The 15,909-nt window shown below is 46.5% G+C and overlaps 3 protein-coding genes across 4 annotated transcripts in view; all 3 read right to left on the bottom strand.

The window, feature by feature from the left end:
- The window catches only part of LOC129378697 (transmembrane protein 182-like), a 63,891-nt gene extending 58,924 nt beyond the window's left edge, over positions 1 to 4,967 (bottom strand). Inside the window, exons 1-5 of one of the 2 annotated variants that reach the window (XM_055059131.1) lie at positions 4,678 to 4,967; positions 3,370 to 3,466; positions 3,163 to 3,276; positions 2,959 to 3,096; positions 1,548 to 2,062 (exon numbers count right to left, since the gene is read on the bottom strand). In XM_055059131.1, the coding sequence (XP_054915106.1) occupies positions 1,797 to 2,062; positions 2,959 to 3,096; positions 3,163 to 3,276; positions 3,370 to 3,466; positions 4,678 to 4,845 (783 nt within the window). In that variant the 5' untranslated portion in view covers positions 4,846 to 4,967 and the 3' untranslated portion in view covers positions 1,548 to 1,796. Of the gene's footprint in view, positions 1 to 1,547; positions 2,063 to 2,958; positions 3,097 to 3,162; positions 3,277 to 3,369; positions 3,467 to 4,677 lie in introns of those variants that run through there. The other variant, XM_055059130.1, reaches the window with a different exon arrangement.
- A 79-nt stretch (positions 4,968 to 5,046) lies between these two features.
- LOC129378694 (actin-related protein 3) lies at positions 5,047 to 8,661 on the bottom strand. The gene is made up of 12 exons (XM_055059122.1): positions 8,466 to 8,661; positions 7,538 to 7,593; positions 7,329 to 7,453; positions 7,147 to 7,257; positions 6,971 to 7,066; positions 6,625 to 6,732; positions 6,407 to 6,550; positions 6,146 to 6,319; positions 5,976 to 6,068; positions 5,762 to 5,887; positions 5,610 to 5,693; positions 5,047 to 5,535 (listed from the first exon to the last, which is right to left on the bottom strand). Exons 1-12 carry the CDS (start codon positions 8,507 to 8,509, stop codon positions 5,440 to 5,442), a joined length of 1,257 nt encoding a protein of 418 aa, XP_054915097.1. The 5' UTR covers positions 8,510 to 8,661; the 3' UTR covers positions 5,047 to 5,439.
- Positions 8,662 to 10,651: 1,990 nt separating this feature from the next.
- Positions 10,652 to 15,686, bottom strand: LOC129378693 (ly6/PLAUR domain-containing protein 1-like). The gene is made up of 3 exons (XM_055059121.1): positions 15,503 to 15,686; positions 13,244 to 13,375; positions 10,652 to 12,080 (listed from the first exon to the last, which is right to left on the bottom strand). The coding sequence occupies exons 1-3, from the start codon at positions 15,549 to 15,551 to the stop codon at positions 11,857 to 11,859; spliced, it is 405 nt and encodes a 134-aa protein (XP_054915096.1). The 5' UTR covers positions 15,552 to 15,686; the 3' UTR covers positions 10,652 to 11,856.
- Positions 15,687 to 15,909: the final 223 nt, after the last annotated feature.

Below are 15,909 nucleotides of genomic sequence, written 5' to 3'. Positions count from 1 at the left end.
AGTGGGCAGAGCCTGTACTGTGGATTGCTAGAGGTTCTGGATTTAACGGCATACTTTTAAGGAAAAGCCATATTACACAATGCATTCCATTAGAATTTTTTTTCCACTAAGTGCAAAATGTATTTGCTCTTACTCAGTAAGACAAATGTTGATTTTTAGACCTATAGAGTATTCAGTATCAGAACCTTCCACCTGCTGCAGCGACACCAGGCCCGTCTCTTCTTTTAACGGACCCTACTAGCACCAGGACCGGGCTCAGTCTCTGTCCAACGGGACGGACAGGTGGACACAACAGCTTAAGACGCAAAATGGTTCTTTGTTTTGTTTTTTCCGGGAACTGGAAGAGAACGTCAAACTGAGAGGCGACTGTAGTTTTGAACCAGTTCTTGGTATCAATTGAAGCCGATTTAGACGTCCCGTCGTCTTTTGAAGCGGGACGCCCCGCGTCCTCGCCATGTCCTGCTGTAATTGCGGCAGACAGCTCCATCTCCGGAGGACAAAAGCCCGGAGTGACGGGATGCGAGGAGCAGATAGCGGAGCAGAGATTGCGTTGCATGCCCGGTTGACAGCTACAGCAGCGCCTGGCATTCTGCGATCAAATAATGAATCTGCCACATTCTCAAACATCGATTGGACTCCGTCCCCTGGTGTTCATTAGAAGGCAAGGACTAGGCGGTGACTGAGGCGTTTACGGGCGGCGAGGGCCGGGGAGCCAAAGTGACACGCTCAGGTGTAATTATGCTCGCCAAGTTCACGGCGGAGATTAGGAAGCAAAGGGACGGATAAGAACAGGAGCGTCAGACATGAAGGAATATTGAAATACTCACTGATGCGAAGTGTCTTTTGTCACTTTATCATTTCAGGGTCTCACTTCTGTTTGCCTTTTCCAATTATAAAGGTGTGACTGCGACATCCCCCAGCCCCCTTCTCCTCATATCATGTTAAACACGCTGAACTTCAGGAATAAAGAATCATTTTCTTTCTGTTCTTCGGGAGCTGAAATAATTATCACTTAGAGATGTAGAAGCCTTTGCAGGCCTAATCTGATGTGAGCGGAGCAACTTTGCATTTGGCAGTGATGTTGATGGCCATCATTGGGATGTGGTGACCAAAGTGAACCAATACTGCCCTCTTCTGGCTGGCCACCTGCTTGCACACTTCTGCAGTGTCCCCGCTGTCAGAAAATGGATGATGACAGTCTAATTTATTGTAATATCCATCTCTGTGACCCGGACTTTCAACCTGACGTGGAGATGACAGGCGGCCGCGGTCGCAGTCAATCTACTCGGCCCCCTGAAAACCGATCGGCGGCGACGCCAGCCGAGGACTCCTCGCCACGTTTTTGTCAAAACCGATTCATCAGGAATAATACAAGCAGAGCGAGAGAGCTGGGGGACTAATCACGATGGGACGCCGTAAATAAATTAGAAAAATAATCCGTAGTAACCAACGATCAATGAAGGCTCCCACTTGTGTTTGGCCGTGTGATTTATACCTGAATCCTGACAGGTGGAAGGAGGAGAAACTGCGTCTGGAGTCGAGTTGGATCAGTTCAATGCGACTTTATTGGATCAAAGTGGGAACAGAACAAAATGAACGATTTCTGTGGGCTCTCTAGAGGAATCTGTATCTGATATAAAACAAACAGATACAGACTGATATGATCCTAACAACATATGCAAGTAACAACTTCAACAGGTGTAAAGCATAAATTGTCTGTAGCATAAGTTGCTATTAATATATGCTACAATTGAATTGTTTTTGTCCCAAAGAGTTTGTGGAAGAGGACACGCTCATCACAGCTCGGTTTCAGATGGGCCCGGGACGGTTGGGTCCGAGCGGACCCCCTGAACGCCGCGCCCCACCAGGGTGAAGAGGAGTCCGGCCAGCAGGCAGAGGAAGCCGGCGGCGGGCGCCAGGAGGAAGGACGGGCCCTGCTGGACGCTGAGCTGGTAGGACGGGCAGCCGGAGACGCTGCGCTGATGGGCGGCGAACTGCTCCAGGGTGTCCAGCACCTGGACCCACACCAGGTACATCGCCATGACGACCAGCAGGCACACGCCTCAGAAACACATGAAGACGACAACAGCAATCGTCAATAACGCCTTTTAATCCCCCCCCTACTGCCCCGGCTTCAAAAGAACCAAACAAAACCCAGACAATAGCAAAAGACGTGACAGCGCCTTTTGTGTTTCGCAGCCGACAGAAGTCAGACACGTCGTCGTTTCAGGGAGCTCCGCGTGTTCGCGGCCCCTGTTCGCAGCCGTCCCTCAGTTCAACCCCGTCTCGTGTCGGGCCTGTCGTGTTTTGTCACCGTGTCGTTTGCGAGGCTTTTGTCCTCGCCGCGTCTGGGCTGCAAACCTGCAGCGGTTCCCCAAGGCCCAGCGGGTAATGTTTTCCTCTCCGTCTCAAGAAGAAACAAGCCGGTTTGTACTATTATTAGGAGGAATCGTCATGTTCAAAGCTGGTTTGTTTTTCTATTAAATGACAAAAAGAATTGTTTGTGCACAGACTGACATGAACTTGTTTTTTTTTTTTTCGGCTGATCTTTGGCAGATGACGGAGTGGTAAGTCGTCCTTGAAGCGTTTTCACCGGATGCTTCGGTTTTTGTTTTTTTTACACAAAGCCTGCCTTCAAGCTCACTCCTTTAACTTATTTTATCGTCTTCTCCAGCAAATGTTGGGCCCAAAATATAATTGCCGTCTGTCACTTGCTTCCAGATTTGCAGGCGAAGGAACTGGAATTTTGTCCTCCAAGAACGAAAGAAAAACCTATTTAAGAAGAAACATATTTTGGAAGAATTTTCAAAGTTTTCTTTTAAACTCTATGTGAATTAAAGGCATCTACTGGTTCTGTTTTCCCAGCAAACTTTCCAAGAATGCACCCTTTGGTGGTTTATGTAAAAATATCTCTATTTTTGAAAGAAAGAACTTTGGTAAGACTCTGCTGATTATTACCTCCACAGATCTGAAGAGCCCCGCCGGCGCTGTAGAGGCTACGATTGTTCAGTGGAGCACCACATAGCACCAGGAGTCCACCAATGACAACAGCCGTCACGCCTGAGACAAGGAAGATGCTCCAGAAGGTTCTGAAGACTGAACAAACCAGTGACTCAGTGGGGGATTGTCAAGAGTGTGTGCGCTCTGTGTGATTGTACCAACCGATGGCGGAGGCAGGTTGGTACGGCTCTGAGGGGAAGCCGGTCCAGGTTGGGTGGGGTGCGGGAAACGGGAATAGGAAGGCAGGCTGGCAGATCTTTGACTCAGGCCGACCCACTGGGGAAGGAGAAAAGCGGATTTAAACCAATACGACGACACCGTTTTATGCTTAAAAAAAAAACAAAAAATAAATCTACGGGGGTTTCTCACTGATCCAGAAGTCCAGGATGGAGAAATCAGAGGAGGCAGCGGTGAAAAAGCAGCGCCAGAACAGACCCTGGTGGAACATCGTCACCCCGTCCTCAGGCTGACAGACACAGAAACCTGAACAGATAAACGCTGAATCCCGCTGCAAACGGACTCACTTTCACTGTGGGACATTCCCGCCCAACAGGAGCCGTTTAGTGGTTTTCTGTGTCCCAGAAAAACTCTGTAGGAAACGTTTATACCCAACCAATAAGATCAGGAAGTCTCATCTAGAGTCATGGTGTGAAAAGACGCCATATTTGATGAGTAAACTGTCAAAACCAGGACAGACAAGATTCTCTTCTGTTTCAGTTAAATAATAAAAACCATTTCAGACAAAGACTTCGCTCTACATTCGATAAGTTACAATAGACATTTCAATGGGTATGGCCTATCAGATGGAAATACCTTTGGAAAATAACCTTTAGGCAGGAAATAAATAAACTACTAAATAAAAAGTAGTTTGCTATTGGTCTAATTTTAAACGAGTTTTAAGAAGCTGTTATTTGAAATATCAGAACTCGTCGAAATAAAGGCTTTCATATATCTGAATAAACGCGTACAATAACTTGACTTTTTAATAATCCAATTTAGTGAACGGCTCTGCACTTCCGTATTACTCACTTCCGGCGGGGCTTTGAGGACCTGCGACGTCAAAGGCCTCCGCAAGGTCCTGCTGACCACCATGTAGAGGTGGAATACTTGCTACCTCCTCTAAAAACTCCATTTTAATTTCCCCAACACCAAATATACCTTAATACGCAACAATAATGACCGTGGAAACCGCCTTAGCGATAGCACACAAGCTAACTTCGACAATGTGAGGGCTCAGCCAATCAGCGCCAAGGACACTTAACGGCGCTCCGTCACTCGGCTTCCGAACCTGCTGAGTCGTAAATACGTGAATATTCCCCAAATAATTAAGAGTCCCGTTCCACTGTGATATTTCAAATAGCTGTTTTGAAGCTTGTGAAATGTTTTAACATGTCTTCCTGACCTCACAAGAACAACCAGCCTGAGGAACTGGTGATAAACATCAATCTCAATGTTGCGACAGTTGGTTCTTTACGGCTCTCATTCAGGAGGTCTTCCCACTATTATGTTGCCACACCTGTAGGTTACAGTTGGTCATGTTTAGCCTCTCAAATGGACATGTATTCTAATTAGTTGTCATTTAGTCCAAGAACGCAGCAGGCACTCTTTTGATGTAATGCAGGTGTTCGTCGTTTTCGTTTACGGCTGTGACGGCTCGGTGGTGTTTTCACAGTTTACCTGGAAGGTGTTGCTCTTCCTGTCGCCCTCCCCTCGGGTCCGGCTGCAGGACTCGGCGGCCAGTAGCCAATACTCCGTCCCGCAACAGAGCACCGCTAACAACGCTCCGGACGCTCCGGAGAACAAGGCCAGGAAGAGGAGCGCCTTCATCCTGTCTGCGGCAGACATGGCGTCCTCTGCTGGCGACCCCTGTTAGCGCCGAACCTTCAGGTCTTTTCAGTCCTCGAGACTTTCTTTCACTGTGAATCGGGAGTTTAACGTCCAGGCTGGACGACAGAGCGGCTAACTGGTTCCTACGGACCAGTCGAGGCAGGAAGAGGTCCGGTTACGCTCCAGGAATAGAAGAGCAGGAATAGACAGACACAGTCACAGCTTGAAACACCTGCTTCGCATTTATTACAATTATAAATCCAGATTTTGTACAGAACCAGGCTGTCCAGAATGACAGTCGGAGGCAATTTATTGATTTGACCTGCTGATCAGTGCTAACAAACAAGATGCACATTGCTGAGTATCTGATTACCTTTCAACCAGACAAATAAAAACAAGCTTCAGGTGGTTTTGCAAAGTGTTCCCTTGACGACCCAGAGATGCTATGGCCCGTTCACAGAGAGGGGGATTAATGACCACTCTGTGAAGAGATACGAAACATTTAACCAGAACTTCTGGTTCTTGTGACGTTCAGGAAGTCTGTTTGGTCCTTCTCGCTGCGTTCCAATCCGCCACTGTGTCGTACAAACATTTCTTCTGGTCCGTCTTGAACTAGGACATGACCCCAAACACGGGGTTGTGGCGGCAGATGCTCGGCCCGATCTCCTCGTAGTCCTTCTTGGTGTGGCACACCTGGTAGAACTCGGGCTGCAGAGACAGACCTCAGGTTAGCTCTGCTCACAGTTGAATGCCAACAATGTTGACAGGAGGGGGACACTCACGGTGGACGCCAGCATGGACCCTCCGAACCACACGGCGTACCTCTGCATGTGGTGGGTGACGACCTGGACGTCGATGGGCTTCGGCTGTGACCCAAACAGATCCGTGTCATTAAAAAGTACATAGTTAAGAGAATGAAACGCTGACGGCTTACCTTCAGCTTGCCGCCGCTGAGCTCCTCACTGATCTTCAGCCGGGCGTCCACCGTTCTCTTTAGGTCCCTCTGCAGGCGCCGGCCAAAGTCCCGGAACATGGTGGAACCACCGGACAGAACCACGTTCTGCAGGACAAACGGCACATGAGTCAACACCGTCTGTTCGGGTCTCGTGGCGTCTATGGTTGTCTACTAGTGTCTGAACTGTTTGTACCTTGTAGAGAGGACGTCGGACATCGATAGGGCAGTTCTGGATGACCTCATCCACCACCTCCGAGATGGGCTGAGTGAAGTCTGGGTTGGCGAACTGGACCAGAGAGAGAACTCTGTTAAAACTCATTGTTTCTGACCAGAGAGCTCAATCCGGACGCGTTCTGGAGGCACCTCTGGGTGGAAGAATATCTCTGGCCCCAGGAAGCGCTCGTAGCCCACGTCAATGGTAAACTCCTTCTTGGTGATGGCATTGACGCCAGTGTACTGCTTGATCCACTTGGAGCCGTCCGTGTCGTACTTGTTGAACTCTTTGACCAGGTCGGGGCAGACGTAGCTGAACCGCTCCTATTGGGAGAACAGGTCAGACATTTTCACATCACTCTTGCTGTGCTGCCCTCTGGTGGCTGAGCAGATGAACAGCGAAGTACGGACCTTAACAGCTTTGGCCGTCTCCAACGACTGCTCCGGAGGAATGCCCACCTCCCTCTCCCTCAGCAGCTGCTGGGTGAAGTAGGTGATGTCTCGACCGGCGATGGGGATGTGCTTGATGCAGCTGCCAATCACGTAGCCTTCAGCCTGGGGAGAGGCGACACCGATGTGGCTGAGGCATACAGGAAGGAGGCGGTATAAAGAGAGGAAGTGAGACCTACCACCGGGATGACGTGTGTCACGCCATCTCCGCTATCGATCACAGTTCCCGTCAGCGTCCGCTCGCCAACCTGCCGGGACGTCCAGGAGGCGGCCAGCGCCAGGACAGCCTGCACCAAGGGGTTAAACAGAAACGGGTTACTAACTAAAACATCAGGGTAAACCAACAATACCATGGTTATAAACCAACACAAGGTTACCAACTAACACACTGGCGTTATTAATACACACAGAGAAATACGTCACTTTCTAATAGAGGAACTGAGAGTCAGAGCTTCCTGGAGGAACTTCCTCTTCCTCTTTGAGAACCAGGTCTAAAGTCAGATGGGTCTGAGGTGTTGGTCGTACCTGGACGGCGATGTAAAGACCCGGGACATTGAAGGATTCGAACATGATCTCGGCCGTGTACTCCCTGTTCTCAGGAGTGTTGAGCGGCGGCTCCGTCTGCACATAGAACCAGAATCCATCGTTAACGCGAACGTTCTCGCTCCGTCCTCCAGTCACCTCCGTCCTGCGATCCGTACCAGCAGGAAGTAGTGGTCCTCCGGCTCCGCCCGCAGGTACTTGAAGATGACCTGCTCCATGAAGCGCTCCATCAGGTCCCAGTCCTCCACGATGCCGTGACGGATGGGCCACTGCGAGAGAACGAGGCGTCAACACCACAGCTGACCCCCTGACCCTGACTGCTGCTTCAGCGCCAACTCACCTTCGTTGCGTACGAAGGTTTGTCGATGGCTTCGTCTCCGATGTAGAAGTCCAGGTCGTCGACGCCCTTCATCATCCTGCGCTGCGCCTGGTCTCCCACCTTAGCAGATTCCTTGATCGCAATACCTGCAGCAAAAACCAGCAGACTGTCAGCATAATGACATCATCATCATCATCAAAGCAGAGAGATGCAGCTTCCTGGGTTCTCACATGACGGGATGATGAACTGTGGCTCTGTGTTTCCTGCATATCCAAGCTTTGTGTACCTGGAGGAGATCCAAACAACAGAACTTTGAATAAGAGTTCAAATGAAACTGGCAGATATGTAAAAATTTCGATTGTAAAGTTGATTTTAACTTATTTTCAAGAAAGGGTATCAAATAAATATAAAAAAATGAACGTTTCATAAACGCTCAAATTAATTAAATCATAGCGCTAAAAATACTAAATTCAGTGCGCAATTTAAACGCAAATAAACAAAAATACAATAAAAAAAAATTTGGACAGTAAAAATCTAATTAACAAAACAAAGCAACTGGTAAACTGGAAAGCTAGTTATTAAATGTAATACATGTTCTGAAAAATGTATGTAACGCAGATACGAAATAAGTCACAGAAAAACAAAAAGAAAACTAAAATAAACAAATAAGAAAAGATGTAAAAACAACCTGGCAGTTAATCAAACTTGGTCAAATATAATTTCAACAGTATAATAAATAAATAGAAAGTCTTCACGATTTAAACTAAATATCCATGCGTTGCAGGGTGTAATTATGTGTACTTTATCATAATAATAAATAAATGATTATGATGACAGTGTGCTGCAGCCTGGAGGTCAGTGACTGTGATCAGCCCAGGTAGGAGCTGCTGTCTGAGAGGTGGACTCTCCAGGAAGTGGCTTTAGCTCCAGCAGCTAGGCAGCGGCTAATCACCGCTTCCAGTCCCTCAAATGGACCGAACCGTGCCGCCGGACGGTTCGAGCCGCTTCAGGGGGGTCCACCAACTCCATGCAGGCCGGCTGGCTCTAGCTTACCGGGGGGAGAGGGACCCGGCGGAGTCCCGGAACAGCGGCTTCTAGGGCGTTAGCTGGAAGTTTGACAGGGGCTTCAACAGAAGCAAAGCGGACAGCCTCACTCACCCGGTGCCGCAGTCAACAACACAAGCCGGGAGCCGACTTGCCATGGTTTCCGCTCCGCTTCACGACCCAAACGCAAAGATACCGACCCCCAAAGAGAGGCTAGGAGGGGCTGGAGAGGCGACTTTCCACCGCAGCAGCCGAATGAAGAGCCGCCGAGTAGGAAGCACTTCCGGATTCCGTGGCAGCAGCTTCGAATGCAGAGTCAGCAGCGCCATGGCGGAAACAGCGCCCTCAGTTGGATCGAGCTGGCACTGCAACCAGCTTGTGTTAAGACTTTAGGACAAATACAAGATTCTGGAGCTTTTGATAAAGCATAAAATACAGGTTGACACAAAAGGTAGCATATTTTGTAAACATCTTTAAATATTTTTCAATTTTATCTGGATAATTTTATTCAGATTCATATTCAAAACTACTTTTTTTTATCCAAAATGGGAAGCTAAATATTGTAATACGTGTTGTTCTCACCACCTGCTGGTGTTTCTGGCCATAAAATGCCATAAAGGAGAAATGATATGCTCATTAAAACTTTCACATTGAGATTTATGAACGGCAGCCATATTAGAGTTTGAGGTGGCCGTCTGAAAGAATCCTTAAACTTTTTAAGTTGGAATTTTCGACTTCATGAGGCGCTCGCGTCACTTTTCTGGACTTAAAACTCAGAAACTCCACCAAGCTAGAACCACAACATAACAAGACTTCAACAAATAGGCAGTTTAATAAAACTTTTGCCATGTGTGCCTTTCTCAGTCAAACCATGCAGGACATACCTAAAAATAGTTTACTACTGTGTACATTTAAAGTCTCAAAAACCCTAACATTTTTAAAGGAACACAAGGGGATTTCTGTCAGTGTTTGATGTTTACATAAAGATGGTATCTGTAAACATGTCGACATTTGTCATTTTTGTTGCAATGATGTGGAATAATTCTTGCTAATCTCCCAGATTTCTGGTTTAAGTGAAGGGCTTTTGCTGCTGGCTCCTGTTTCCACCAGCAGGTGGCAGTGATACGCCAGATGAAGAGGTGAATAAATGTCATGTTTTGATTGTATATTAAAACTACTGAAGCTGAATAAAACGCTTCAGTTCCATCAGGATTTAGTTTTTACCGTTAAACGTCAACTCACCTCGTCTCTCGCGACTCCGTATCCAAACATTTCCATCTTCGATCAGCTAAGTCACTTTAGAAGGAAACTGGATCATATTTAGTGCTGTCTGGAATAAAGAATAAATGAGCAGCTGATTGGTTTTGGACCTCTGCATGTTGTCCACCAGAGGGCAGCAGAGCTCCTATCATGTCTAAAACGAGGAACCCAAAGAGTTTGACTAAGCAAACCAAATGAGAACGGATTCTAATAACATTTACTGAAATACAAAATACAACATTATGAATAGAAGATTTTTGTAGATTTTTTGTTCATGATCCCTCCTTGGAGGTACTTTGACTAGGCCGTCGTTGGAGCTGCTTTAACGAGAACGGCGTTTCCCTCCACTTCCCAAAGTAGGGTTAGTGTTTGAGCCCCTAAATCCAGCCTGGAGCCACATCCAGCCAAACGAGTTTCTAATTCCTCCAGGGCCGGCCCTGTAGCGGCGGCGGCCCCATCGATTCACAGGAAGTGAGGGCGCTTCCTCCAGCAGGGCGATGGAGGGATAATTGACTCCCTGGAGGTTTTTGATCCTTGCCCACACACAAACAAATAATTCGGCCCTCTTTCCAGAAGCTGAGGTCCAGAGGTCCCTCATCAGCTGAAGTATGGCCGCTGTCAGGGCCCGGCTGGGCGGCCATTAGAGCCAGGCAGAGGAGGGTCTTATTATTTTTAATAATCTGCTGCTTCTGCCGCTTCTTAGCCCCTGGAGAGCTGCGGTCGGCACTTTCCCGCTGTGATCATCAGCCGTCCTTCGTGTTGAGGCCTAATGATGCTCAGTCACCCAGTCGGCAGGACGCCCTCCACACAGCCGGCCGCTAACTACCGCCTGCATTATTTAGCTGCAGCTAAACCATCATGCTGTTCACGCTGCTCCCAGTTCTTCAATGGTTTGGAAAACGAAATATGTGGTGTTGTATGTCCATCATCAGGGCTGCAGCCGAATGATGATGTGTTCTGGTTCAGCCTTTCATCAAGGCTGAACCAGAACACCAGTAGACATGCTGGGGGAACAGAATGCCCACAAACACGATATAAGAGCTGATTTTTCTGGAACATTTATTGGAACCACATATCAGCAGAATACAGTGTTACTCTTCACAGAAGACTCTTTAGAAGAAGCCATGGACGTCCCTCCACCACTGTCACCAAAGCACTGTAAAAACAGACTGTCGAATCCACCTCAAACAAATAAATCAAATGTATGACACTTTGTTGTCGGAGGCGGAAATGTAAGGCGTCGGGGAAATAATGGCAACGACTGAAAGTGCTTATTTGTTTTAAAAATGCCTTCCTCTTGAATTTGACAATTTTATAGAGTAATGAGTCCAGAGAGCATGCAGGTTTGATTTGAAGCTGTGAAGCGTCTTTGTTGTTGAAATAATAAAAATGACAATTTATGTCTTAGACATGTAAAATGTCCCACAAATTGTATTTTTTTTATTATTTGAAAGAATTAGCTCTATTATGTGATGGTAAATTAGTAGACTGCAACTTAAACAGATGCATTTTGGTTCCTTTATACTTCCTGCAATGAAAGAAGGATAAAATACCGCCTGGCAGTGGATCAATATATATATATAAGGAAATATAAATAAAGTGTAATTCTGAGAAATAACGACCACTATATCAACACAAAGTCAACTCCACCGGCCGTTTCAAACCATGAGAGCATAAAATGAAAGCCTGACATGATCCAACGCTCTGCCGATTACGCTCCACTTCACAGAAAGCGACACCGGCAACTGGGAAGTGGAAACCAGAATCCAGACCCGTTCACCGGTCAGACCCTGGGACCCACCTGAACAGAACGTCAGTGTTTAGGTCTGAAAAAAATCACAAGCTAACGTCGTTCCACCCTGGACGAACATACTCAGGTGTATAAAACAAGCCCGTATGACCACCCTGCCACCGCCGTGCTTTTCTTCTTACCTTCTGAAGCATTAACACCAAGTGGGCTTTTTAGGAATGGAAGCTTTTAGCTGCTTTTTCTTTAGCTATCTGATACAAAAGCTGGTAGCACTAACATGATTGTGGATCCAACAGGCCCCCGGCATCACCCCGTCACTACCGTGCTTCACAGGAGCTGATCCAATGATTTCTATTAACACAAAACAACCGAGGGGATACATAAGGCTCCTTTTTTTTTTTTGCTCTTGTGAGCAACAAACCAGAAAAAGAGTCCCGTCTCCCCCGCGTAGCGCCACGCGGGGGAGATGTTACAGTGAACAGGTTTGAGGTCCGCCTACGTCAGGTGGAGCAGCATGGCCGGCACGAGAAAGAGCAGGGCCTGCCGGATGGGGGCGGCAGCCGACAGGACGGGCCGCTTCTTCTTGACGCCGTTGCAGAGCGGTGTGCTGCAGCAGCTGATGCAGACCGAGTTGAGCCGGCCGGTGCAGAACTGCTGGTAGCCGGAGGAGGTGATGAGGCAGGCCGACGACGACGCGCACGACTTCCTGTAGTGGGTCCCTGCGGGAGGAAGACGACTTTACTGCCTCCCTTTCCCCCCCAAGAACAGAAACATTTCCTCTAATGTAATCAGATTACAAACAGGCAGCTTTGCTTTGTTGTGGCGCGCTGCAGCGGTTTATTGCTCTGTTTGACTTATGGAGACATCGATCCTCAGCCTGATCTTATTAACTGATGTTTATCTGTATTTCTGCGTAAAGAAAAACGGCAGACAGCTCCCGGCCGTTATCAGGTCCAGCTTCCTCCTGTATTAGCAACATCTGTTATGTTACAGCAGGCCGGCGCCAACAGCGCCGGGAGATGAAGCGTTTCCTTCCTCCACGGCAATAATCGTCAACTTGTTTTTGCAACAAATGAACATAATGACCGGCTGAGCGCACGGTCTAAACAAAGCCCGGGTCATGATTTAATCGCATCTGATCATTTGTGTTGTTTAGTCTAAGTGCTATTGTACAACTAATATATATATATATATATATATATATATATATATATATATTATATATATATATATATATATATATATATTTAGCGTTTCAACAAACTCAGCAGGTTTCATAATGCTAAGTCAGCATTTAGCTGCATTAGCTTAAGTTTGCTAAGCTAGTTAGGCTAGTAGAGTCCTGTCTCCTTGTTTTTGTTTTTGAGCTAAAAGTCACTCATTATTTGAATGACAGCATTAAATGACTTGTTATTAATTTTGTTTGGTCTGACTTTTTACTTTGAACCACTGGAAGCTAACGCTAACCCACTCCGTTTGATGAAACGGCTGATTTTCTGATGTTTTATGGCCTTCAGAAGCGCCGAAAAGAAATGACAGAAGTGACTAAGGCGTCTCGTGTGAGGACGCGCGTCGGCTTTAAGTCTCCGCCGAGGAGAGAAACAGCAGATAATCATGTCGGTTCCGGCGAAAATCACAAGAGACTGTCGTAAATAATGTCTTTTCATGTTGCCTTTTTTAAATTAAAAAAAGTAAATAAAAATGTCAATGCGACGAAGACGTAATCAAAAAATAAATAAATAAAATGTCAGAACAGCAAAAAATGTCTCCCCGGAAACTGAGTTTCTACGCTGACTCGTGTTCCGGACCAAGCTAGCTCTATGCCATTTGCGCCTTCGGCTAATTAGCACGCTAGCCGTGTTGTTAGCGAGCCGCGGCGTACCGTCGGATTTGACCAGCACCTCCTTCTGGCACATGTCCTGGACGTTGACCGTGCAGTTGACGACGAACTCAGGCGTGGAGCAGTCGTAGTTGACGCCCTCACACTGGTAGCACTGGATCTGGAGGCCGTCACCTGTCACACACACACACACACACACACACACACACACACACACACACACACACACACACACGCACGCACGCACGCACGCACGCGAAACGGACCTCAATCAGCAGACGTTCAGGAAGAGGCACCGCCGTCATACTAACGTTAGCTTTAGCGCCGCCATGCTAACGTTAGCGTTGCTAGCTCCTAGTCATGTACCTATAGCAGGTTGAAAATGTCCAATTTAATGTCAAAACTTTCCGAATAAAGCTGGAAGAATGAGCAGTATTAAAATATGTAATTCAATGCATCTTTCTCTATGATTTTTTTCCGCTTTTAAATCTTAAATGTGCCTTTTAATGAAATAGAGATTATTATTTGTATTTATTCTATTCTTTGGGGTTGGAACCTGCTCATAATTGCATGTTTTGACGTTTCCCAGGTAACGGTGTTTATAGATTTTCAATATGCCAGTGGACAGAAGAAAAAAAATAGTTTTCTCACAAACTGATGATGACTAAGCAGAAAAATTGACTTTACTTGCTAAGTCTGCTTTTCCAAAGGTTTGTGGTGGAAAAAATAAACACATAAAAAATTCATTCAATAAGCATTTTTAACTGTCACAACAATCCTGTTATTCTTTCACACTATGCAAAAAAACAAATACATAAATGCATCGTTCCTTCGTCCTTATTTTTGTTTTCTTTTTCAATGTTATATGGTTTCTGCACAATGAGCATAAATGTAAAAGCAGATTCTGATTCTGACTCTTAAGGGATAAACAAAATAAAAGTTGCAAAGGCAGTTTTCAAACTATCTTTTTTTCCCCTGGTCAGTGAAGGCACCATGTCAGCTAATTCATAATTATAATTATTAATTATGATTTCAACAAAAGGACCAAAAAGGATTCTTCATCAAACGTACAATATTACATCATTCCATTAATCAGCACCAGAGGCTTCTACAGGACCACTGCAACACAGACTGCTACAGGAGATTCTTCAGCCTCGACGCAATAACATCTTCACTCCCCTTCAGGATTAATAATCTGCAATATTGATTCTTTCATCTCGTCCGCTTTTTTTTTTGCTTCTTCATCGCGTCAAAAAGCTCCAGGTCATTCAGGAGGAAGAAACTAAAGATGGCCGCCATGGAAATGAAACCAATCTGGAACACGAGGCGGAAATACGAGAAAGGTCTCACAAGTCTCATTAGAAACCAAAATGGGTCCAATACGGACAACCTGACCTTCCTGTCCATCAGGCTGCCTTGGAAAAACGGAGTCTTCAGTCAGAGGCTTCTTCAAATTCGCTGCAACGCAGACTGCTGCAGCAGATCCTTCCCGCCCATTAAACAACGCAGTACTTTTTGAATTACATGAGAATATTTGTGATGAAATTCCAAACACACAAACACAAACCATTCGGGATTGAACTCCAGAGTTAAAATGTTAAAAATTAAATCACATTTTGTCCATGAAGAGGGACAAAACCAGAGGAGACCATGAACAAAACGGATCAAATAAAATCAAATGAAATAAGCCATCATCTGTGGCTTCTGACTCCACCAGATGAGCTTTTCTTATTGCCCTGCAAACCTGCCTCTGCGCACCGGACCTGCCCAGAGGGCAAGGAGGAAACCTGGCAACTCAATTTCAGAAAGAAAAAAACAAATCTGAAAAAAGAAATAAATGAAAAGAAATTCAACGCCTCTGGAGATGAAAGCCAGAAGACAAGAGGTGGAAACTCAGCAGGAGCTGAAATGCGCCGCAAAAAGATCCGTAAAAAAGAAAGCGCTACAAAAAAAATAATAATAAAAAAATGGGTCTTATATCTGCGCCAATGTGAGGAAGTGCGTCAATTCGGAGAAAAGATAAATGGAGACTTTTGCAACTTTTCCGGAGACGAGTCGAGCATTTGAATCCAAGCAACAACTAAAATTCAAATCATTTATCAGAATCGGCAGAGAAGGACGGATTACTGCGCACGATCTTGCGCCAAAAACGCACTTTTTTTCCTTCTTTCTGTTGCATTTTCCCCCACTAAAGTGTATTAAACACGCGCTTAAAACCAAACGGTTTCCCCAACATTTCAGATGCAGTTGTGTGTGTGTGTGTGTGTGTGTTTTTGCTCCTGTTGCGTCCAGCTCACCCACCTGCGTCCAGGAAGAGTCCCAGGAAAGTGGCGAAAGCGAGCAGCCGCATCCTCTGCCTGCAGCCCGGAGGAGAACCATGAGAGCGGGAGGGAATCAGAGGCCGGTCCGCCGGATCATCCTCTCCTCCTCTGGGGGCGCGGATGGAGGGATGACGGAGGGAGGGACGGAGCTCCGCTCAGGTTGCTGCGCTCAGAGCGACTGGAGAGGAAGGAGCTGGAGCGCAGCAGCATCCGGCGCACCACGTGACCTCGCTCCTCTCTCTCCCTTCACACCAAGATCACATCGTCCTAGTTATTATAAATCTGCTTTATTTCACTACAGGTCGATTCCGACTTGATTCATTTTGTCGGTGTTGCCGGGAAAAGACGTTTTTATTGTTTTAAAGAAGCGGGGTTCCGCAGAGAGGT

The sequence above is a fragment of the Poeciliopsis prolifica genome, unplaced genomic scaffold (genome assembly GCF_027474105.1).
Source record: "Poeciliopsis prolifica strain line A6 unplaced genomic scaffold, Auburn_PproV2 SCAFFOLD053, whole genome shotgun sequence".
Taxonomy (NCBI): Eukaryota; Metazoa; Chordata; class Actinopteri; order Cyprinodontiformes; family Poeciliidae; genus Poeciliopsis; species Poeciliopsis prolifica.
This window is presented reverse-complemented; position numbering and strand designations above follow the sequence as displayed.